General features: G+C 54.4%; 1 protein-coding gene across 3 annotated transcripts in view; it reads left to right on the forward strand.

Moving 5' to 3' along the window:
• FCHO1 (FCH and mu domain containing endocytic adaptor 1) overlaps window positions 1-22,308 on the forward strand; it is a 41,247-nt gene that overhangs the window by 17,583 nt on the left and 1,356 nt on the right. For all 3 annotated transcript variants that reach the window (XM_054465981.2, XM_054465982.2, XM_063658163.1), the window contains exons 7-27: window positions 1,537-1,678; window positions 5,134-5,286; window positions 5,500-5,604; window positions 7,216-7,314; window positions 7,404-7,500; window positions 9,192-9,236; window positions 9,350-9,434; window positions 10,006-10,030; window positions 10,406-10,463; window positions 10,932-11,110; window positions 11,196-11,220; window positions 11,584-11,635; window positions 13,079-13,170; window positions 13,536-13,811; window positions 16,377-16,489; window positions 16,598-16,685; window positions 16,858-16,966; window positions 18,142-18,297; window positions 19,210-19,342; window positions 19,832-20,031; window positions 21,699-21,754. In XM_054465981.2, the coding sequence (XP_054321956.1) occupies window positions 1,537-1,678; window positions 5,134-5,286; window positions 5,500-5,604; window positions 7,216-7,314; window positions 7,404-7,500; window positions 9,192-9,236; window positions 9,350-9,434; window positions 10,006-10,030; window positions 10,406-10,463; window positions 10,932-11,110; window positions 11,196-11,220; window positions 11,584-11,635; window positions 13,079-13,170; window positions 13,536-13,811; window positions 16,377-16,489; window positions 16,598-16,685; window positions 16,858-16,966; window positions 18,142-18,297; window positions 19,210-19,342; window positions 19,832-20,031; window positions 21,699-21,754 (2,288 nt within the window). The remainder of the gene's footprint in view (window positions 1-1,536; window positions 1,679-5,133; window positions 5,287-5,499; window positions 5,605-7,215; window positions 7,315-7,403; window positions 7,501-9,191; window positions 9,237-9,349; window positions 9,435-10,005; window positions 10,031-10,405; window positions 10,464-10,931; window positions 11,111-11,195; window positions 11,221-11,583; window positions 11,636-13,078; window positions 13,171-13,535; window positions 13,812-16,376; window positions 16,490-16,597; window positions 16,686-16,857; window positions 16,967-18,141; window positions 18,298-19,209; window positions 19,343-19,831; window positions 20,032-21,698; window positions 21,755-22,308) is intronic.

Here is a 22,308-nt window from a genome sequence, read left to right on the forward strand (position 1 = left end):
GCCCGACCTCCCTGAGCTGAGACCTTAATAGAAAGGGGCTGGCCATGGGGATGTCTGAGGGTCAGAGACCCAGGCAAGTGGCTCAGCCAGTGTAAAGGCCCTAAGTTGACAGGCATGGCATGTTTAAGGAAGAGTGAGGAGGCTGGCGTGGCTGCAGGGCTTGGGCAATGTGGAAAGGAAGTAGGAGGGGAGATGGCAGGGCGAGGTCTCAGGGGCCTGACACACAAATGACTACATGAACCTTATGCCTGGGTGCGGGGGCTCAAGCCTTTAATCCCAGCATTTTGGGAAGCTGAGGTGGGAGGATCACTTGAGGCCAAAAGTTCAAGACCAGCCTGGGCAACACGGAGAAACCCCTGTCTCTACTAAAAATGCAAAAATTAGCCGGGCATGGTGGCATGTGCCTGTAGTCCCAGCTACTTAGGAGGCTGAGGCAGGAGGATGGCTTGAACCCAGGAGATGGAGGCTGCCGTGAGCCATGATTGTACCACTGCACTTCAGCCTGGGTGACAGAGCCAGACCCTGTCAAAAAAAACAAAAATAAAAACAAAACACATAATGTGGTCCTGATGGCATTTGCAGTTTTCTTTGTGGCTGCTGTGAGGCAAAAGTTCTGTGGGAAGGGCAGGAGTGGAGATAGCAGGAGGAGAAGGTGGTGGGAGGCTGGACAGGGCTTCTGCTGAGTGGGGCAGGCCAAATTGACTTGATTGGTTGATTGGGGCATGTGGTGTCTTAGCCACTCTTTTTTTTTTTTTTTTTTTTTTGAGACAGAGTCTCACTCTGGTCACCCAGGCTGGAGTGCAGTGGTGCCATCTTGGCTCACTGCAAGCTCCGCCTCCCGGGTTCATGCCATTCTCCTGCCTCAGCCTCCCAAGTAGCTGGGACTACAAGTGCCCACCACCACGCCCGGCTAATTTTTTGTATTTTTAGTAGAGACGGGGTTTTACCGTGTTAGCCAGGATGCTCTCAATCTCCTGACCCTGTGATCCGCCCGCCTCAGCCTCCCAAAGTGCTGGGATTACAGGCGTGAGCCATTTTTTTTTTTTTTTTTTTTTTTTGAGCTGGATTCTCGCTGTGTCACCCAGGCTGGAGTGCAGTGGTGTGATCTCGGCTCACTGCATGCAAGCTCTGCCTCCTGGGTTCAAGCGATTCTTCTGCCACACCCAGCTAATTTTTGTATTTTAAGTACAGACGGGGGTTTCACCATGTTGCTCAGGCTGGTCTGGAACTCCTGACCTCAAGTGACCTGCTCGACTCGGCCTCCCAAAGTGCTGGGATTACCAGGGCCTGGGTTTAAATTCCAGCTCTGATGTTGATTTGTTGAGGGGCCTTGGGAGGAGCTATAGAGCTCCCTATGCCTCAGTTTCCCCATCTGTCACAGGCCTGCCTCTTACAGCTGCTATGGAGATTAAATGAATTAGTATTCATTCATGTTTAGCAGGGCTCAGCGTGCAGCACATACCTGAGCCAGTGCCAGCGCTGTCCCGGGTTGGGGTGAGCCTGATGAACCCTGGGTGTGACCTTGCTTGCCCCCAGGACCTTCGCCCCGCTCTGGGAGGTCTTCCGCGTCTCCTCGGACAAGCTGGCGCTGTGCCACCTGGAACTGACACGGAAGTTACAGGATCTCATCAAGGACGTTCTTCGCTACGGCGAGGAACAGCTCAAGACCCACAAGAAGGTGTGTGTCGTGGGCGCCGCCCAGCGGCTGGGTGGGTGTGGAACACCAGCAGCTCACAGGACCCCAGATATTCTGGGGCTTTATAACCTGCGGATGTCCGCCTCCGAGAATTCCGTTAATTCCACAACGTCAAGCCCAGGGTCTAACAGACCTGAGCATTGTTGAATTTCAAACTTGCAAAATTCCAGACCAGGAGTTAGCACACTGTGGCCCACGGGCCAAATCCCGCCCACCCCCCACCAGTGTTTGTACAGCTAAGAAGGGATTTTTTTTTTTTTTTTGCTTGTTTGTTTTTAAGAGACAGGGTCTCACTGTCACCCACATGCAGTGGCGTGATCAGAGCTCCCTGCAGCCTCAAACACTTCGGCTCAAACGAACCTCCTGCCTCAGCCCCCACAGAATAGCTGGGACTATGGGTGCACGCCACCATGCCTGGCTAATTTTTAAAAAATGTTTGGGCCTGGCATAGTGACTCATGCCTATAATCCCAGCACTTTGGGAGGCTGAGACGGGAGGATGGCTGGAGCCCAAGATCCTCCAGGAGTTTGAGACCAGCCTGGGCAACATAGGGAGACCCCGTCTTTACCAAAAAAAAAAAAAAACACCCAAAACTACCCAGGCATGGTGGCACATACCGATAGTCCCAGCTACTCAGGAGGCTGAGGTGGAAGGATCACTTGAGCATGGGAGGTCGAGGCTGCAGTGAGCCATGATTGTGCCACTGCACTCCAGCCCAGGCAACAGAGAAAGACTATCTCAAAAAAAAAAAAAAAAGAGAGAGATGGGTTATCACTGGTTTTTACATTATTAAAGGGTTAGAAAAAAATCTAAAGAAAAATAAAATTTCACCACATGTGAAAATTGTATGACAGTCATATATCAGTGCCAGTAAATAAAGTTTTATTGGCACATAGCCATGCCCATTGATGTGCCTGTCATCTGTGGCTGTTTGGCACTGCAGCGACAGAGTCAAGTGTTTGTATCAAGCCAAACGCATTTACTATCTGTCCCTTTACAGAAAACATTTGCCAACAGCTGTTCTAAAGCATTGGAAGATACAGATACTCATATTTACTATTTTTACACTCTTATAAACCTAGAATCTTAGAACTGTCTTAGACTCATAGAATTCCACAATATCCAAAGCTTATAATTGTAGAATCATAGATGCATCGCCTTTACAGAGTTCCAAAATCTGCATGTTTTTAACTCTTGTTTAAAAAGGGAGTTGGTAATACTTTGTTTTTGTTTTGTTTTGTTTTGTTGAGATGGAGACTTGCTCTGTCGCCCAGGCTGGAGTGCAGTGTGCACGATCTCAGCTCACTGCAACCTCTATCTCCTGGGTTCAAGCAATTCTCCTGCCTCAGCCTCCCAGGTAGTTGGGATTACAGGCGTGCTGGTGCACGCCTGGCTAATTTTTTGCATTTTTAATAGAGACAGTGTTTCACCATGTTGGCCAGGCTGGTCTTGAACTGCTGACCTCAGGTGATCTGCCCTCCTCAGCCTTCCAAAGTGTTGGGATTACAGGTGTGAGCCACCGCGCCTGGCTTTGCTGATTTTCAAATTTTTTGTATAGAAGGGATCTTGCTAGCCAGGAGTGATGGCTCATGCTTGTAATCCCAGCACTTTGGGAAGTTGAGGCGGGCATATCACTTGAAGTCAGGAGTTCCAGACCAGCCTGGCCAACATGGTGAAACTCTGTCTATACTAAAAATAAAAAATTAGCCAGACGTGGTGGCACACACACCTGTAATCCCAGCTACTCAGGAGGCTGAGACAGGAGAATGACTTGAGCCCGGGAGGTGGAGGTTGCAGTGAGTTCAGATCGCGACACAGCACTCCAGCCCGGGCGACAGAGTGAGACTCTGTCTCAAAAACAAAACAAAACAAAACAGAGAGAGAGAGAGAAGGGGTCCTGCTGTGTTGCCCAGGCTGGTCAAACATCTAACATATCTGCCTCAGCCTTCCAAAATGTTGGGATTACAGGCATGGGTCATTGTGTCTGGCCAGGAGTGAATTTTTAAGTGGTAAAAGCAGGCCAGGCGTGGTGTGCACGTCTGTAGTCCCAGCTACTTGGGAGGCTGAGCTGAGGTGTGAGAATTGCCTGAGCCTAATAGTTAAGAGACCAGTTTGGGCAACATAGTGAGACCCCATCTCTTAAAAAAAAAAAAAAAGGCTGGGCACAGTGGCTTATGTCTGTAATCCCAGCACTTTGGGAGGCCAAGGCGGGCAGATCACCTGAAGTCAGGAGTTCAAGACCAGCCTGGCCAAAATGGTGAAACCCTGTCTCTACTAAAAATACAAAATTAGCTGGGCATGGTGGTGCATGCTTGTAATCCCAGCTACTTGGGAGGCTGAGGCAGGAGAATCGCTTGAACCCGGGAGGCAGAGGTTGCAGGGAGCTGAGATCGTGCCACTGCACTCCAGCCTGGGTGAAAGAGCAAGACTCTGCCTCAAAAAAAAAAAAAAAAAAAGGCCGGGCACAGTGGCTCAAGCCTATAATCCCAGCACTTTGGGAGGCCGAGGTGGGCGGATCGTGAGGTCAGGAGATAGAGACCATCCTGGCTAACACGGTGAAACCCCGTCTCTACTAAAAATACAAAAAAAATTAGCCGGGCATGGTGGCGGGCGCCTGTAGTCCCAGCTACTCGGGAGGCTGAGGCAGGAGAATGGCGTGAATCCGGGAGGCGGAGCTTGCAGTGAGCCGAGATCGCACCACTGCACTCCAGCCTGGGCGACAGAGCGAGACTCCGTCTCAAAAAAAAAAAAAAAACAAAAAACCACACACACACACACAAAACGGTGAGTTAAGCAACACAGTCTGCCACTGTTTGTCATAAAACATGGGTTAGAACAAGCATCTTTATCCATATGTGGATTATTTCTAGAGAAGTATCACAGTAATAATTGGGGACTTCTAGGCTGGAGGGCCCATATATGGGAGGCTTTTTCCTGGCTTACCCTTTACAACTTTCTGAAATATGAACCATGTGTAAATAATACTTTTTTTTTAAAGTTAAAAATGTTTTGAAATGAAAAACGTACAGGCCAGGCATGGTGGCTCACGCCTGTAATGCCAGCACTTTGGGAGGCCAAGGTGGGCAGATCACCTGAGGTCAGGATTTAGAGACCAGCCTGGCCAACATGGTGAAACCCCGTCTCCACTAAAAATACAAAAAATTATCTGGGTGTGATGGTGAGCACCTGTAATCTCAGCTACTTGGGAGGCTGAGGGAGGAGAATTGCTTGAACCCGGGAAGCAGAGATTGCAGTGAGCCAAGATTGTGCCACTGCACTCCAGCCTGGACAACAAGAGCGAAACTCTGTCTAAAAAAAACCAAAACAAAACACACACACACACACACACACACACACAGTGGAGCTGACATCACATGGAGTGTTTGGGAGGTCAGGAATTTCACAGTCTCCCCATGAAATCCCCTGCTACCCCGCAGTGCAAGGAGGAAGTGGTGGGCACCTTGGATGCTGTGCAGGTACTCTCGGGCGTCAGCCAGCTCCTGCCCAAGTCCCGCGAGAACTACCTGAACCGTTGCATGGACCAGGAGCGGCTGCGGAGGGAGAGTACCAGCCAGAAGGAGATGGACAAGGTGGGCTCACAGTGGGGGGTTCTCAGGAATTTGCCGCGGGGCAGAGGGGCTGCGTGATCAGAGAGTGGAAACGCGTCCCAGAGCGACGGTCCTGGAACCTGTGGGTGATCGCACTCTGGGTACCCCAAGAAGTTCACCTGCCAGGTGATGGGGCCTGGGGGAAGCTCCCTGAGTGTCCCCCTCCCATCCCCGTTTCCTCCCTGTGCTTTGTAGGCAGAGACTAAAACCAAGAAGGCGGCAGAGAGCCTGCGGCGCTCAGTGGAAAAATACAACTCAGCCCGAGCTGACTTTGAGCAGAAGATGCTGGACTCAGCCCTGGTAAGAACCAGGCATCTGTACCTTTAAGACCCACACATGCCTTTGCCCTGGAGGTTATGGACCGCAGAAATCCCAGGCAGGGTGTGGTGGCTCACACCTGTAATCCCAGCACTTTGGGAGGCCAAGGCGGGAGGATCACCTGAGGTCAGGAGTTTGAGACCAGCCTGGCCAACGAAACCCTGTCTCTACTAAAAATACAAAATTAGCCAGGCGTAGTGGCAGATGCCTGTAATTCCAACTACTCAGGAGGCTGAGGCAGGAGAATCACTTGAACCAGAAGGTGGAGGTTGCAGTGAGCCAAGGTGGAGCCATTGTACTCCAGGTTAGGTGATAGAGTGGAACCCTGTCTCGAAAAAATAAAATAAACAAATAAAAGCAGATTGGAATCTCAGGATTAGGAATCAGAACTTTTTTCAAGTTACAAGTGATAGAAACCTTCATTCAAACCCACAGATGTATATTAAAAAAAAAAAAAGAAAAAGCCTGGGCACGGTGGCTCACGCCTGTAATCCCAGCACTTTGGGAGGCCGAGGCGGGCGGATCACGAGGTCAGGAGATCGAGACCATCCTGGCTAACACGGTGAAACCCCCTCTCTACTAAAAATATAAAAAAAATTAGCCGGGCATGGTGGCGGGCGCCTGTAGTCCCAGCTGCTCCGAAGGCTGAGGCAGGAGAATGGTGAGAACCCAGGAGGGGAGCTTGCAGTGAGCCGAGACTGCGCCACTGCACTCCAGCCTGGGCGACAGAGCGAGACTCCGTCTCAAAAAAATAAAAATAAAAAAATAATAATAATAATAAATAAAATAAAATTTTAAAAAACTGACAAGCTCAGGGAACTGAAAAGTTTTATTTTTGAGTTGTGGAGGTTTCAGTCATAGCTGAATCCATGTGCTCAAATAGTGCTGGCAGGAAATTGTGAATTTCTGCTCCTTTTTTTTTTTGAGATGGGGTCTCTCTGTCACTCAGGCTGGAGTGCAGTGGTGTGATCTCGGCTCACTGCAACCTCCACCTCCTGGGCTCAAGTGATTCTCCTGCCTCAGCCTCCCTAGTAGTTGGGATTACAGGCACATGCCACCACGCCCAGCTAATTTTTGTATTTTTAGTAGAAACAGCGTTTCACCATGTTGCCCAGACTGGTCTTGAACTCCTGACCTCAGATGATCCGTCCGCCTTGGCCTCCCAAAGTGCTGGGATTACAGGCATGACACACCACAGCTGACCACCATTTCTGCTTCTTAAGTCTGTTTTTCTCTCTGGGGACATCACTCCCAGGCAGACATGCCCGTGTGTGTGTGTGTGTGTGTGTGTGTGTGTGTGCATGTGTGTGCATGCATACACATGTGTGCATGTGTGTGCATGCATACACATGTGTGCATCAAACTGGGCACCAGCAACCCCCACTTACATCCCATCAGCACATTGGCTCAGGGAATGGAAGTGTCTTTTCCTACAGATACAACGAAAGTCCTAGGGCAGACTCTCATTGGCCCTTCCCCAAATCAATCACTGAGCCAAGGGCTTAGGGTGTTCTGATTGGTCAGGCTGAGTCACATGGCCACTCCTTCTTGGCCCTGACCTTCTTTGAACCTGCTTCTCCCCTCCTGCTTCAGCGCTTCCAAGCCATGGAGGAGACACACCTGAGGCACATGAAGGCGCTGCTGGGCTCCTATGCTCACTCGGTGGAGGACACGCACGTGCAGATTGGGCAGGTGAGTCAGGAAGGTGTGAGGAATGAGGCTGGGGTCACTGCTGGGCAAAGGGGCCTTGACCAGTTACACACCCCGCCCACCCGGCACAGGTGCATGAGGAATTTAAGCAGAACATCGAGAACGTCAGCGTGGAGATGCTACTCAGGAAGTTTGCAGAGAGTAAGGGCACAGGCCGGGAGAAGCCTGGTGAGTCAGGGCAGCCATTGGGGGTCGGGCTTTGGGGCCACAGCTGCAGGTAATGGGCAGGACTCCAGAGGCAGGAGACTGAACCTCCCTGGGCCTTGGTTTCTTTTCTTTTTTTTTTTTTTTGAGTTGAAGTCTCCCTATGTCGCCCAGGCTGGAGTGCAGTGGTGCGACCTCGGCTCACTGCAACTGCTGCCTCAGGGTTCAAGTGATTGTCCTGCCTCAGCCTCCCCAAGTAGCCGGGACTACAGGCATGTGCCACCATGCCCAGCTAATTTTTTTTTTTTTTTTTGTATTTTTAATAGAGACGAGGTTTCACCATGTTGGCCAGGCTGGTCTCGAACTCTTGACCTCAGGTGATCCACCCGCCTCGGCCTCCCAAAGTGCTGGGATTACAGGCGTGAGCCATTGCACATGGCCAGGCCTTGGTTTCTTCATGGGAAAAATGGGCTGCTGACAAGTCCAGCTCTCCAGCCTGATCTTATGTGTAAATCTCTTTGAACCAGATCCCAGAGGAGCCTTGAATGCCAGGCTCAGCTGTTCAGACTTCACCCCCAGGGCCTAAGGGAGCCATTGAGGGTTGTTGAGCAAAAGAACAATTTGCGAATGCTCAGATGCAGGACGGGGGAGGAGTTAAGAGCAAAAGTTTTAGAGTGAGACCTGGGCTTGAGTCTTTTCTTCATCACTTGCTGTGTGACCTAGGACCTGTGCTTTGACTTCTCTGACCCTCAGTTTCCTCATGTGTAAAGTGAGGATGTTAATAATGTTGTAACATTCAGTAATTTCATGCAGGTAAAGGGCAAAGGGTATGCCAGGCACACAGTAGGCACTCACTAAATGCTGGTGTACAGTTACATCCTCAAGTCTTACTAACTTAGCAAAACCTGTTCTTTCTTCGTCCTGTCCCTCTGGCTTGGCCCTGGCTCAGGTCACCCCTCCTGCATGGGGCCCCACTCTTGCCCTTCACAGGCCCCAGATCTGTTGTGTTCGCCTCCTGCTCGTACACCTTCCATGGCTCCCCATTGTTCTTGGGAGAGAGTTCCCACTCCTCATCCTGTCACTCAAAGCCTAGCCCACTGCACAGACGCATGGTCCATCCCTCGACCCAACCCAAGTTCCAGCCACAAATGCTGGAAGAATGTAGAAGTAGCTCATGTCACCCCCTACGGTGGCACTGCCCTGCTGGAACCAGACCAGCCCCTTGGTCCATCCCACTCCTGATGATGTGGGGCTGGTTCTTGTCCAGGAGCCTGATGGACCTTGAGTTCAGATCCAGGTGCCATTTTGTGGCCAAAAGTGTACTACGCTTTCCAAGCCCAGTCTCCCCACCCTCAATTTAGTTTCTTTTTCTCTCTCTCTCTCTTTTTATTAAATTTTTTTGAGGCAGAGTCTTGCTCTGTCGCCCAGGCTGGAGTGCAGTGGTGCAGTCTTGGCTTACTGCAACCTCCGCCTCCTGGGTTCAAGCGATTCTCCTGCCTCAGCCTCCCGAGTAGCTGGGATTACAGGCGCCTGCCACCATGTCCGGCTAACTTTTTTGTAATTTTAGCAGAGACAGGGTTTCACCATGGTGGCCAGGCTGGTCTCGAACCCCTGACCTCAGGTGATCCGCCCGCCTTGGCCTCCCAAACTGCTGGGATTACAGGCATGGGCCACCATGCCCAGCCCCTCAATTGAGTTTCCGTCTCCTGTCTCAGGACCTCTGGACTTCGAGGCATACAGCGCGGCTGCCCTGCAGGAAGGCAAGTACGTCTGGGCCTGGATGCCCAGGCTGGACCGTGGGGGTGAGGGAGGCTGATCTGAATGTGAAAAGAGGCACCACCCAGTGCTCAGCTGCCCCCCAATCTATCCTCAGCGATGAAACGTTTGCGGGGAGCCAAGGCCTTTCGCCTTCCTGGACTAAGCCGGCGGGAGCGGGAGCCGGAGCCACCTGCAGCTGTGTGAGGAAGCACCCCTGCCCAGTCTGGCCCAGCCTAGCCTGAGATCCCTTCCCCTGCCCAGGCTATCCCAGAAGTCCCCTCCTAGGATAGCCCAGGAGTATTCCAGACTGGACCAGGATTCCCTCTACCTGAGCTAGACCAGGAGTACCTCTGCCCCAGGCTAGCTCAGTATTACCGCTGCCCAAGCTAGTCCAGAATTCTTCCTTTTTCCAGGTTAGGCCAGGAACTGCGTGTCCCAGAGTAACCTAGCATTTTCCCTGCCCAAGCTGGCCCAGGATTGCTCTGTTTGCCAAGGCTAGCCCCGACTTTCCCTATCTTCATAAGGCAGCCCTTCAAATGAGTTCCAGGATTCCTTCCCTCCCAGGCTGTTTGAGAAAACTCTCTACTCAGCTAACTTCAGATTCAACCCCCTCCCCAAGCAAGCCCCATGGTCCCACCGCCTCTAGGGCTAGCTCAGGGCAATATCACAGCCTGGGAGCTTCCCCAGCTTCCATGTCCAGTGTTGGGGGCTGACAGGGGGCACCAGATGGGCTGCGGAAGCTGACGCCAACATCTCTTCCTCCATCCCCAGAGATTTCCTGGAGCCCGATTCAGGGGTGAGTGATGTGGGAGGGGTCAGGCTGGGCTACAAGCGGAAGGAGTTTGATCCCACTCTTGGCTCCTAGAGTCCAGATCCCTACTGGAAACTAAAGAGCCGAGATTGAGGGGCGGGCTGGAGCCTGGGGGCTGGGTTCATATCCCACCTCAGCTGCAAAGTCCCGTGGACTACGTGGGTGTGAATAATGTCCCTGCCGAAGCTCAGTTTGTCCCAGGAACCTGCCCACACACCCAGGGAAGACAGTCATTGCCATCAGGGTTGGTTTTGAGGTCTGAGTCAAGGCCTGGGTGCGGGGCGGGGGGCGGTTGTCTGGGTGAGATGGAAGGTTCGATAGTGGAGAGCCTGACTCACTGCTGCCCCCCGACTACCCTAGACATGTCCAGAGGTGGATGAAGAAGGTTTCACTGTCCGGCCTGATGTGACCCAGAACAATATCCTTCTGGCACCCCCTGGGGGCAGTTGTTGGCACAGCAAGGACAAAATTGTCTGCAATAACCAGTCCACCTTCAGCAGTCCTCTCTGTGTACATCCTGGAGAGAGTCTCCTTTGTGGATGAAGCCAACCTAAATGTAAACACCCACTCTATGAGGTCAGCACTGGGCAAGAGGGAGAGAGAAAAGGAGAGCTAGCAGGGCTTCGTGGAGGAGGGGGCACCAGTGTTGGGGTTTTGCAGCTGAATAGGAGTTTGCCAGTTAGGTCTGGGCATGCTTGTGCAAAGGCTTGGCTAGGGGGTGGGAGTGCTAGTGGGACATGGTGTCAGGACTGAAGGTGGCGCGTGGTGAGCGATGGGATTGGGCAGGACCTCGAAGGGTTTGAGCAGGGAGGGACGAGGCTGGATTGGAGAGCTGACTGGGGGAAAGCTTGTGTTGGGATTGGCTTGGACCTTGACTGCAGCTCACGCACGGCCGAGCCCTCCCGTTTCTCGTCCAGCGACTCCGACTTCGACGATGAAGAGCCCCGCAAGTTCTATGTTCACATCAAGCCCGCCCCAGCCCGGGCTCCAGCCTGCAGCCCTGAGGCAGCAGCGGCACAGCTCAGGGCCACCGCAGGCAGCCTCATCCTTCCTCCTGGCCCAGGGGTGAGGCGTGGGAGGGGTGCCCTGGGTGTTGCTGGAGAGGCTGGCTGGATGCACTCGTGTGTGATGTTGCCCACTTTGTCCACAGGGCACCATGAAACGCCATTCTTCACGTGAGTAGCCTTTGGTTTTCAGAGTGGGGAGGATCCTAAGGAAGGGAGGCTATGGGTTTGGGCTTGAATCATAGCTCTGTTTTGTAACTTTGGGCAGGCTGCTTAAGCACACTGACCTTCAGTCTCCTTTTCTGTAAAATGAGGTCATTATGAAATTAAGTGAGAGCTGAAAGGGGTAGCTGGGGCCAGGAGGAGCCAGCATCTGGAGACAGGCTCTCTCAGGCTTGAATCCATGTCTGCCTGATTTGCTGATCACCTTGGGCAACTGGCTGGACACCCCCGAGCCTCGGTCCCTTGGTCTGTGGAGTGGGGAGCATTGCAGGCAGGGTGACAAGAAGGCTCAAGGAGGTGCATCTCTTGTAGGGGACGCTGCTGGGAAACCCCAGAGACCTCGGTCTGCCCCCAGAACCAGCAGGTGGGTTCCACACGAGTAGGCAGGTGGGGGCTGTCCCCACCTCCTCCCTCTGCCTCCCCATGTCTCCACCTGGTGTTCTCTTGTCCCGGCTGGGAGTTGACGTCATGCTGGGGTTTTTTTGTTTTTGTTTTTGTTTTGAGACAGAGTCTCACTCTGTCACCCAGGCTGGAGTGCAGTGGCACGATCTCGGCTCACTGCAACCTCTACCTCCTGAGTTCAAGCAATTTTCATGCCTCAGCCTCCCAAGTAGCTGGGATTACAGGCACCCACCACCACGCCCAGCTAACTTTTGTATTTTTAGTAGAGACAGGGTTTTACCATGTTGGCCCGGCTGGTCTCGAACTCCTGACCTCAAGTGATCTGCCCACCTCGGCTTCCCAAAGTGCTGGGATTATAGGCATGAGCCATTGTGCCTGGCCCATGCTGGCTTTTGAGGGACCATTTAGTCATTCATTTGATGAACATTTATTGAGTGCCTGCTGTGTACCTGTGCTGTTCTAGGGCCTGGGTTCTGAGACAGGTCTCACTTCTCAGAGTCACATTCTAGTGACTCAGATTTTAAGAATAGCAAATAGGGCCAGGCGTGGCGGCTCACGCCTGTAATTCCAGCACTTTGGGAGGCCAAGGCAGGCAGATCACCTGAGGTCGAGAGTTCGAGACCAGCCTGACCAACATAGAGAAACCCCGTCTCTACTAAAAATACAGCATTAGCCAGGCGTGGTGGCGCATGCCTGTAATCCCAGCTATTCGAGAGGCTAAGGCAGGAGAATCGCTTGAACCTGGGAGGCGGAGCTTGCAGTAAGCCACTGTTGTGCCATTGCACTCCAGCCTGGGCAGCAAGAGGAACTCCGTCTCAACAAAAAGCAAATAAGAAGTTAGAGCATATTCGATACTTCTAAGTGCTACGAAGAAACTAAAGCCGATGACGTGAAGACAGGAGTGACTTCCCTTGAGGTGGGGATGGGAACCTCCCTGAGGGGGTAACTTGGAGCTAAGCCCCAAAGAGGAGCCAGCAGGTGGCTATGAAGAGAGCTGGGGAAATGGAACTCCAGACTGGGAACAGGCTGAGCACAGTGGCTCACACCTGTAATCCTAGCACTTTGGGAGGCCAAAGCAGCCAGATGACTTGAGGTCAGGAGTTTGGGATCAGCCTGGCCAGCATGGTAAAACCCCATCTCTGCTAAAAATACAAAAATTAGCCGGGCATGGTGGCGGGTGCCTGTAATCCCAGCTACTCTGAAGGCTGAGACCGGAGAATCGCTTGAACCCAGGAAGCGGAGGTTGTAGCAAGCTGAGATCGTGCCACTGCACTGCAGCCTGGCCGACAGAGCAAGACTCCGTCTAAAAAAAAAAAAAAGACTGGGAACAGCATGTGCAAAGGCCCCAGGGTGGGATGAGGCTTGGGAAAAATAGAAGCAGCCCTCTTGGCCTCACCCTCTCTAGCTGTGCAGAGAGATTGCAGTCAGAGGAGCAGGTGTCCAAGAACCTCTTTGGGCCGCCCCTGGAGTCAGCCTTTGACCACGAAGATTTTACAGGTGATGGGGATAAGAGATTGGAGGACATGGGTGTGGCCGGAGGGAGGATGGGTGGGGCCTTTGCAAAGTTAGGCCAATCAGGTCCTCTGGAGGCCAGGCTGGAGGGAGGCCTAGGCCTAGTCCGTGTAGGGGTGGGCGGGGCCATAGATAGGGCGGGGCCTTGGCCAGTGGGCGGTGACTGGGTGGATGGGCCGGACATTTGTGGAGAGGGAAGTCACTAGAAGGTGTAGCCTTGGGGGCGTGCACAAGGACTTTGAATGGGGGCCCCCTTGACCTTCCCTCGACGTGGCCGTGGCCTCCAGGAGGATGGGCAGGGACTCTGAGTGAGCGAGGGTCGGAGCTGACCGCCCGCTTCCCTCCCCAAGGCTCTAGCAGCCTGGGCTTCACCTCCAGCCCCTCCCCTTTCTCCTCCTCGTCGCCCGAAAACGTGGAGGATTCCGGCCTGGACTCTCCGTCCCACGCGGCACCTGGCCCCTCCCCAGATTCCTGGGTCCCCCGCCCAGGCACCCCGCAGAGCCCGCCCAGCTGTAGGGCGCCACCCCCAGAGGCCAGGGGTATCCGGGCACCGCCTCTGCCAGACTCGCCGCAGCCCCTCGCCCCGTCTCCAGGACCCTGGGGGCTGGAGGCCTTGGCCGGAGGAGGTGAGTCCAGCGGGCCTAGGCCTGAGAGTTGCTGGAACCCTGGGCGGGGGATTGAGCGCCTGCTGTGGGCAGGGCCTGATCAGGCTCCTGGAGACACAGCCAGGACCAGGCAGGCAGAACCTCCCACCGTTGCAGGGACAACAATGAGATGGACATTTAGCAAGGCAGGCGGTAGCGGGTGCCAGGTGGGGGCCCTCCCTGAGGAAGGGACATCTGAGCTGAGATTTGAGGGAGGTGAGGACAGAACCACGTGGACACGAGGGGAAAGACGTGCTGGGCAGAGGGCACAGCCCCTGCAAAGGCCCTGGGGCAGGAGCGCGCTAGGCCTGTCTAAAGAACAGCAAGGAGGTCTGCCTGCTGGAACGGGGTGATGAGGGAAGGAGGAGGAAGAGAAGGCAGGGACCAGGAAGGACCTGATGGCCCAGGGAGGGCTTGTGAATGTTACCGTGAGTAACCTGAGGGCCATGAGCAGGCGAGGGGCGGGACCTGTCTCGGGTCACAGGCTCCCTCTGGCAGCTTCGGGAGTGAGGGCAGAAACCAGAGACTGGGGAGGCAACCAGGGAGGCAAGTAGGCGATGGGGGTTAACGGTGGCAATGGGAGAAGCGGGTGGACAGGTCGCTGCAGGGGAGAGGGTGGAGGAGTAAGGATGGGGAAGGGGCGGAGTCAAGGGAGGGAGGAGGATGGGGAAGGGGCGGAGTCAAGGGAAGGAGGCGGATGGAAAAGGGGCGGGGTCAAGGGAGGGAGGAGGATGGGGAAGGGGCGGAGTCAAGGGAGGGAGGAGGATGGGGAAGGGGCGGAGTCAAGGGAAGGAGGCGGATGGAAAAGGGGCGGGGTCAAGGGAGGGAGGAGGATGGAAAAGGGGCGGGGTCAAGGGAGGGAGGAGGATGGGGAAGGGGCGGAGTCAAGGGAGGGAGGAGGATGGAAAAAGGGCGGGGTCAAGGGAGGGAGGAGGATGGGGAAGGGGCGGGGTCAAGGGAGGGAGGAGGATGGGGATGGGGCGGAGTCAAGGGAGGGAGGAGGGTGGGGAAGAAGCAGAGTCAAGGGAGGAGGATGGGGAAGGGGCGGAGACAAGGCAGGGAGGAGGATGGGGAAGGGGTGGAGTCAGGGAGGGTTGGGGGACGTCGAGGCTGGGCCTTTAGGTGTTAGGTGCACAGTGGACCCTGAGTGTGGGGAAGGTCAGGTCAGAGCACCCCCTCCTTGAAGACGTCATCAAAACAGGAGGAGCAGCCACCCAGGGAGAGCAGAGGAGAGAACAGAGCCAGGGAGCCCAGAGGGGTTGGAGACCGGAGGACAGCAGGAGATGGGGGGAGAGCGGCGGGATGGGCTCCTGGGGGCTGCCTGAGGAGAATGGGAAGCCCCCGAGTCAGAGGGACTGTGGGCTGTGACCACCCGAGGTCCCCAGTAGTGTCAACAAGGGCGCCTGGCACCCTCCATAGGAAAGGGCCAGGCTGGAGCCCGTTCAAGGGAGAGCTGAGTGGGTGGAGACCACAGGGCAGAAGCAGCTCTTTTTTTTTTTTGAGAGGGAGTTTTGCTCTTGTTGCCCAGGCTGGAGTGCAGTGGTGTGATCTTGGCTCACTGCAACCTCCGCCTCCCAGGTTTAAACAATTCTCTGCCTCAGCCTCCCAAGTAGCTGGGACTACAGGTGCGTACCACCACACCTGGCTAATTTTTGTATTTTTAGTAGAGATGGGGTTTCATCGTGTTGGCCAGGCTGGTCTCGAACTCCTGACCTCAGGTGATCTGCCTGCCTCAGCCTCCCAAAGTGTTGAGATTACAGGTGTGAGCCACCGCACCCGGCCTGAGCAGAGGCTCTTATCCAACCCTGCAAATTCTGCCCCCCAGGAGACATTGTCAGTGTCTGGAGACATTTTTGGTTGTCACCACCAGGCAGGTGTGGTGCTCCTGGCATTCAGTGGGTGGAGGCCTGGGTTGCTGCTCAGCACCTTACAGTGCACAGGGCAGCCCCCACCCCCGAGAATGGTCCAGCCCCCAAATATCTGCAGTGCTGAGGGTGAGAAAGTCAGGTAGAGAGGGGAGCACAGCCTGGGGTACAGGTGAGAGAGGAGGTAGGTGGGAGGGGAGGTAGGCAAGCAAGGGAGCACGTTCGTAGATGGAACAGAACCAGGACCCTGAGGAAGCAGGAGAGGGAGGGGAGCTTGGGTGTTAAAGGCATGAGACTCAGACACAGACCACAGTAAGTGGCTGCAGTCAGGTTCTCCGAAAGGGTAGAGGTCACAAAATGGCTGAATGTTGGCTAAAAATCCTCTGTTGAATCCCCCTTACAGCATGCCTGTGTCTTAAGCCTTCAGTGCTTGCTTGTATACCCCCAGTGATGGGGAGCTCACCCCTTATTGGGCCACCATTCTGGTGTCTGGGAGGGTCGGGGTGTGGACAGTATCCGCAGTCCTGTCTGGCACCTTTTCTGCAACCCCAAGACTTCAGACCCATTGGGGGTCTCTGCAGAAAACCCCACCTCCTAAGATTTTGGCTGAGTTTGTGCCTCTGGGGAGGCCCCAGAGGCCCCGGGCAGCATCTCAGCAGTGCCTCTTTGTACTCGCTCCCAGACCTGATGCCTGCACCTGCTGACCCCACAGCCAGGGAGGGCCTGGCAGCCCCACCCAGGAGACTTCGCTCTAGGAAGGTGTCCTGCCCTCTCACACGTAGCAACGGGGACCTGGTAGGTGGGGGGGCGTGGCAGGAGCTGGACTGGGGGTCGCCTCTGGGGTCCACTTTTGGGCACTAGTCCTGGGGCACTCACAGCCCAGATTGTCTCTTTCCCTTCCAGTCTCGTTCCCTGAGCCCCTCCCCACTGGGCTCTTCAGCCCCCAGCACTGCCTTGGAACGGCCCAGCTTCTTATCCCAGACAGGACACGGTACGTGAGGGCGGTCCTGGGCCTGGCTTTGGGCCTCAGTGTCACCTTCTCTGGTCTGGGTGGGTGGCTTCTCTGTTGGCAGAGGTGTGGTTGGGCAGGGGGAGTCTCGAGCCTGGAGCCTATATTCATGCTGTCTATCCGTTGTTCCCCATTCCCTCCCCACCACCCCCAGGAGTCTCCCGGGGTCCGAGCCCTGTGGTCCTGGGCTCCCAGGATGCCCTGCCCATAGCCACAGCCTTCACGGAGTACGTCCATGCCTACTTCCGTGGCCACAGCCCCAGGTACCCAGTGATGGGCAGACAGGGCCCGTGAGGAGTCTGTGTTGGGGGAGTCCAGCAGGGACAGCTTTCAGATGTGCTTCATGGTCTGTCTTATGGTGAAAGGGCCTTGAACACTGAGCCAAGTGACCAGGCCCCTGTCCTGAGGGCAGTGGAGCCATAGGAGGGCCTTTTTTTTTTTTTTGAGACGGAGTTTCACTCTTGTTGCCCAGGCTGGTGTGCAGTGGTGCAATCTCAGCTCACTGCAACCTCCACCTCCCGGGTTCAAGCAATTCTCCTGTCTCAGCCTCCCGAGTAGCTGGAACTACAGATGCGTGCCACTGCACCCGACTAAATTATTGTACTTTTTGTTTGTTTATTTGTTTGTTTGTTTGTTTTGAGACAGGGTCTCACTCTGTTGCCCAGGCTGGAGTGTAGTGGCATGATCTCGGCTCACTGCCACCTCTGCCTGCTAGGTTCAAGAGATTCTCCTGCCTCAGCCTCCTGAGTAATTCTGGGATTACAGGCACATAGCCACCACACCCTGCTGATTTTGTGTTTTTAGTAGAGATAGGGTTTCACCATGTTGGCCAGGCTGGTCTCGAACTCCTGGCCTCAAGTGATCCACCTGCCTCAGCCTCCCAAGGTGCTGGGATTATAGACATGAGCCACCGTGCCCAGCCATAGGAGAGCACTTAAGCAGGGCTAGGCATTGCTGTAGACTCCAAGGCTGCCGTGGGCATTGAGATGAAGGGAGTAATACTAGAAGTTAGGCCCAGTAAGGGGGTAAGGGGGTGGGTTAGGGACAAGCGGAGGGCAGGGATATAAATTGGGGTGGCCTTCAGCAGAAAAGATCTGAAAGTCAAACCATGAAGAAGAGAAGAGTGTCAGATCAAAAACCCAAGCAAAGGATAGCTAAAAAACTGAACATTTTAATTTGAGCCTCCTGGTGGCCTAGGAGAAAAGAGAACTAGGGAAGGAGATGTTCCTGCCTCCCTCAGCCCAGGGTGGATTCTTCCTGTCCAGGCAGGAACGAAAGTGGAGAAGGTTGGGGGAAAGGATACGGGGGATCATCAGGGCCATCTTCCTAGGTCTGAGGAGTCTGGGGAGCCACAGGCACCAGTGAAACCAGGAGAAGGGGAAGGATGAGACACCAGGTAGAGCCCTAAGCCAACACCCAGTCCCCTCATCCTCCCCAGCTGCCTGGCTCGAGTAACTGGGGAGCTGACCATGACCTTCCCTGCTGGCATCGTGCGTGTGTTCAGCGGGACCCCACCCCCACCTGTCCTCAGCTTCCGGCTTGTACACACAACCTCTATTGAGCACTTCCAGCCCAACGCCGATCTGCTCTTCAGGTACTATGGATGGGCAGTGGGAGAGGGCCTCGGAGGCTGCTGTGGGTCAGGGGCTTCCGGACTCTGAATTCCCTCTCTGCTTCCTGGGAATTTTTTTTTCTTTTTTTTGTAGAGACGGAGTCTTGCTCTGTCGCCCAGGCTGGAGTGCAACGGCGTGATCTCGGCTCACTGCAACTCTGCCTCCCGGGTTCAAGCAATTCTCCTGCCTCAGCCTCCCAAGTAGCTGGGACTACAGGCATGTGCCACTACACCCAGCTAATTTCTTTCTTATTTTAGTAGAGACAGGGTTTCACCCTGTTGCCCAGGCTGGTCTCGAACTCCTGAGCTCAGGCAATCCGCCCGCCTTGGCCTCCCAAAGTGCTAGGATTACAGGCGTGAGCCACCACACTCAGCTTGCTTTTTTTTTTGAGATGGAGTTTTGCTCTTGTTGCCCAGGCTGGAGTGCAGTGGTGTGATCTCGGCTCACTGCAAGCTCCGCCTTCCGGATTCAAGTGATTCTCTTGCTTCAGCCTCCTGAGTAGCTGGGATTACAGGCATGTGCCACCATGCCTGGCTGATTTTTGTATTTTTAGTAGAGGTGGGGTTTCACCATGTTGGTCAGGCTGGTCTTAAACTCCTGACCTCAGGTGATCCACCCGTCTCAGCCTCCCGAAGTGCTGGGATTACAAGCATGAGCCACCACACCCAGCCACCTCCTGGGATTTGCTGTGTGGCATGGGGCAAGTAACTTGCCCTCTCTGACCCTTGTTTTCCATCCCTCCTTTACTGCCCCCACCACAACTACCCAGGTAGGGCTTTGCTGGGCCCAGGGTGGGCCAGGAAATTGCATCTTTAGGAAGGGGTAGATTGAATGCTGGGAGCCCTGGGAGGGCATGTCCCGAGGATTGAGGTGATCAGTCCGGGTCTCTGCAGTGACCCCTCCCAGAGTGACCCTGAGACCAAAGACTTCTGGCTCAACATGGCAGCTCTGACCGAGGCCCTGCAGCGCCAGGCAGAGCAGAACCCCACCGCCTCCTACTACAACGTGGTGCTGCTGCGATACCAGGTGCGCCACCCGCATGGGGCTGGGAGGAGGTGGTGGAGTGGGGTACACGGTGAGCCGGCAGCAGACATGGAGGCGCCTGCATGTTGGCCAGGCTGGTCTCGAATTCCTGACCTCAAGAGATCCAATCTGTGAGAGCCAATGAGCTGGAGGGAGTAGGCCGGGTGGGTCGGGAATGAACGGTGGAGGAGTATGCACTGTGGGAGAGCATGCATCCCCTGTTGCAGATAGTATGTTTATATGAACTAGAAGCAGCCCAGCCCCGGAACCTTACACTCGAACTTCCCTGGGAGACTTTGTTAGAATGAGGCGCTCTCCTGCCCCCTGCTGGAAACCTGGTGTAATACAGCCTCTCATCCATCAAATCTCCCTGTGATTGGGCCCCCTTGGGGCGGTGCGTGCATCGCAGGGTCAAGGTGGTTGAATAGCGCACGGTGTGGCAAGACGGGATGGCCCAAGCTGTGTCCTCTCTCCCATTCTCATTCTTCCTAGTTCTCCCGCCCGGGTCCCCAGTCTGTGCCTCTGCAGCTCAGTGCCCACTGGCAGTGTGGGGCCACCCTCACCCAGGTCTCAGTGGAGTACGGCTACCGGCCCGGTGCCACGGCTGTGCCCACGCCGCTCACGAACGTCCAGATCCTGCTGCCTGTGGGGGAGCCTGTGACCAACGTCCGCCTGCAGCCGGCCGCCACCTGGTGAGGGCGTGCGGGAGGCCAAGGAAAACTCAGCAGTTTCCCCTATAACCCCAGACCTTCTCCTTGATGCAACGATTAAAGGGTGCACCCTCGGCCTGACCGTTAACTGTGAGCCCACCCTGCTTAGCACTAACGGTGATATTATGAGGGCCAGGTGTGGTGGCTCATGCCTGTAATTGCAGCACTTTGGGAGGCTTGAGGTGGGAGGATCACTTAAGGCCAGGAGTTTGAGACCAGCCTGGGCAATATGGTGAGACCTCATCTCTACAAAAAATATTTTATTTATTTATTTATTTATTTATTTAATTTATTTTGAGATGAAGTCTCGCTCTGTTGTGTGGATTGGAGTGCAGTGGCACGATCTCAGCTCACTGCAATCTCCGCCTCCCAGGTTCAAGCGATTTTCTCTGCCTCAGTCTCCCAGGTAGCTGGGATTACGGGTGCCTGCTACCACACCCAGCTAATTTTTGTATTTTTTTAGTAGACATGAGGTTTCGCCATGTTGGTCAGGCTTGTCTCGAACTCCTGACCTCAGGTGATCCACCCGCCTCGGCCTCCCAAAGGACTGCGATTATAGGCATGAGCCACCGCACCCAGCCTTACAAAAAAATATTTTAAAAAGTAGTTAGGCCGGGCGCGGTGGTTCACACCTGTAATCCCAGCACTTTGGGAGGCCGAGATGGGCAGATCACGAGGTCAGGAGATCGAGACCATCCTGGTTAACACGGTGAAACCCCGTCTCTACTAAAAATACAAAAAAATTATCCGGGCGTGGTGGCGGGTGCCTGTAGTCCCAGCTACTCAGGAGGCTGAGGTGGGAGAATGGCGTGAACCCGGGAGGTGGAGGTTGCAGTGAGCCGAGATCACGCCACTGCACTCCAGCCTGGGCGACAGAGTGAGACTCTGTCTCAAAAAAAAAAAAAAAAAAAGTAGTCAATCATGTGGTAGTGTGCTCTTGTAGTCGCAGCTACTCGGGAGGCTGAGACAGAAGGATCACTTGATCCCAGGAGTTGAAGCTTCAGGGAGTTACCCTGGGTGACAGCTGTCTCTTAAAAAACAAAAATTAAAAAAAAAAAAAATGGCTGCTGTGAAGAAGCCAGACTTATAGGACACAATGTGTCATCTAAAAGTGCTGCAAGGAAGCCGGGCATGGTGGCTTATGCCTGTAATCCCAACACTTTGGAAGGCCAAGGCAGGCGGATCACCTGAGGTCAGGAGTTCAAGACCAGCCTGGCCAATATGGTGAAACCCCGTCTTTACTAAAAATACAAAAATTAGCCAGGCATGGTGGTGGGCACCTGTAATCCCAGCTACTCAGGAGGCTGAGGGAGGAGAATCGCTTGAACCCGGGAGGCATAGGCTGCAGTGAGCCGAGATCACAACAATGCACACCAGCCTGGGTGACAGAGGGAGACACCATCTCAAAAAAAAAAAACACACAGAAAAACACAAAACAAACACACACACACAGACACATAAAAGTGCTGCAAGGCTGTGTGGCTCCACGGCTGTTCCATATCTCACCCTCATTTCACAGATGGGGAAATTGAGTTGAAGTGGGGGAGAAGGTTTGATGGGGTCACACAGCCAGGAGGCAGCTGAGGCGGGACCCTGGGCTCTCAGCATCCTCTCTGGGGAAGCCCTGATCAAGATTCTTTCTCTGCCAGGAACCTGGAGGAGAAGCGGCTCACTTGGAGGCTTCCAGATGTGTCCGAGGCAGGGGGTGAGCTGTGGTTGTGCATGAGGGCTGGGTAGGAGGGACTGGGGTCAGGTGGGAGGTACTTATTTATGTTGGGGAAGAATTTGGGACATACTGAGGGTGAGCAAATATGGGCATTGAGGAAGTCTTTAAAAAGCTGGAGTAGGGCCGGGCTGGGTGGCATAGGTCTGTAATCCCAGTGCTTTGGGAGGCCCAGGCTGCAGGATCACTTGAGTCCAGCAGTTGGAGGCTGCAGTGACCCGTGATCGTACCACTGCACTCTAGCCTGGGCAATAGAGCCAGACTCTGACTCAAAAACAAACAAACAAACAAAAAAGGCCAGGTGTGGTGGCTCACGCCTGTAATCCCAGCACTTTGGGAGGCCGAGGTGGGTGGATCACTTGAGGTCAGGAGTTCAAGACCAGCCTGGCCAGCATGGTGAAACCCTGTCTCTACTAAAAATATAAAAATTAGCCGGGTGTGGTGGCATGCACCTGTGATCCTAGCTACTTGAGAGGCTGAGGCAGAAGAATCGCTTGAACCCAGTAGGTGAAGGTTGTAGTGAGCCGAGATCGTGT

This window comes from Pongo pygmaeus, chromosome 20 (genome assembly GCF_028885625.2).
Source record: "Pongo pygmaeus isolate AG05252 chromosome 20, NHGRI_mPonPyg2-v2.0_pri, whole genome shotgun sequence".
NCBI lineage: Eukaryota > Metazoa > Chordata > Mammalia > Primates > Hominidae > Pongo > Pongo pygmaeus.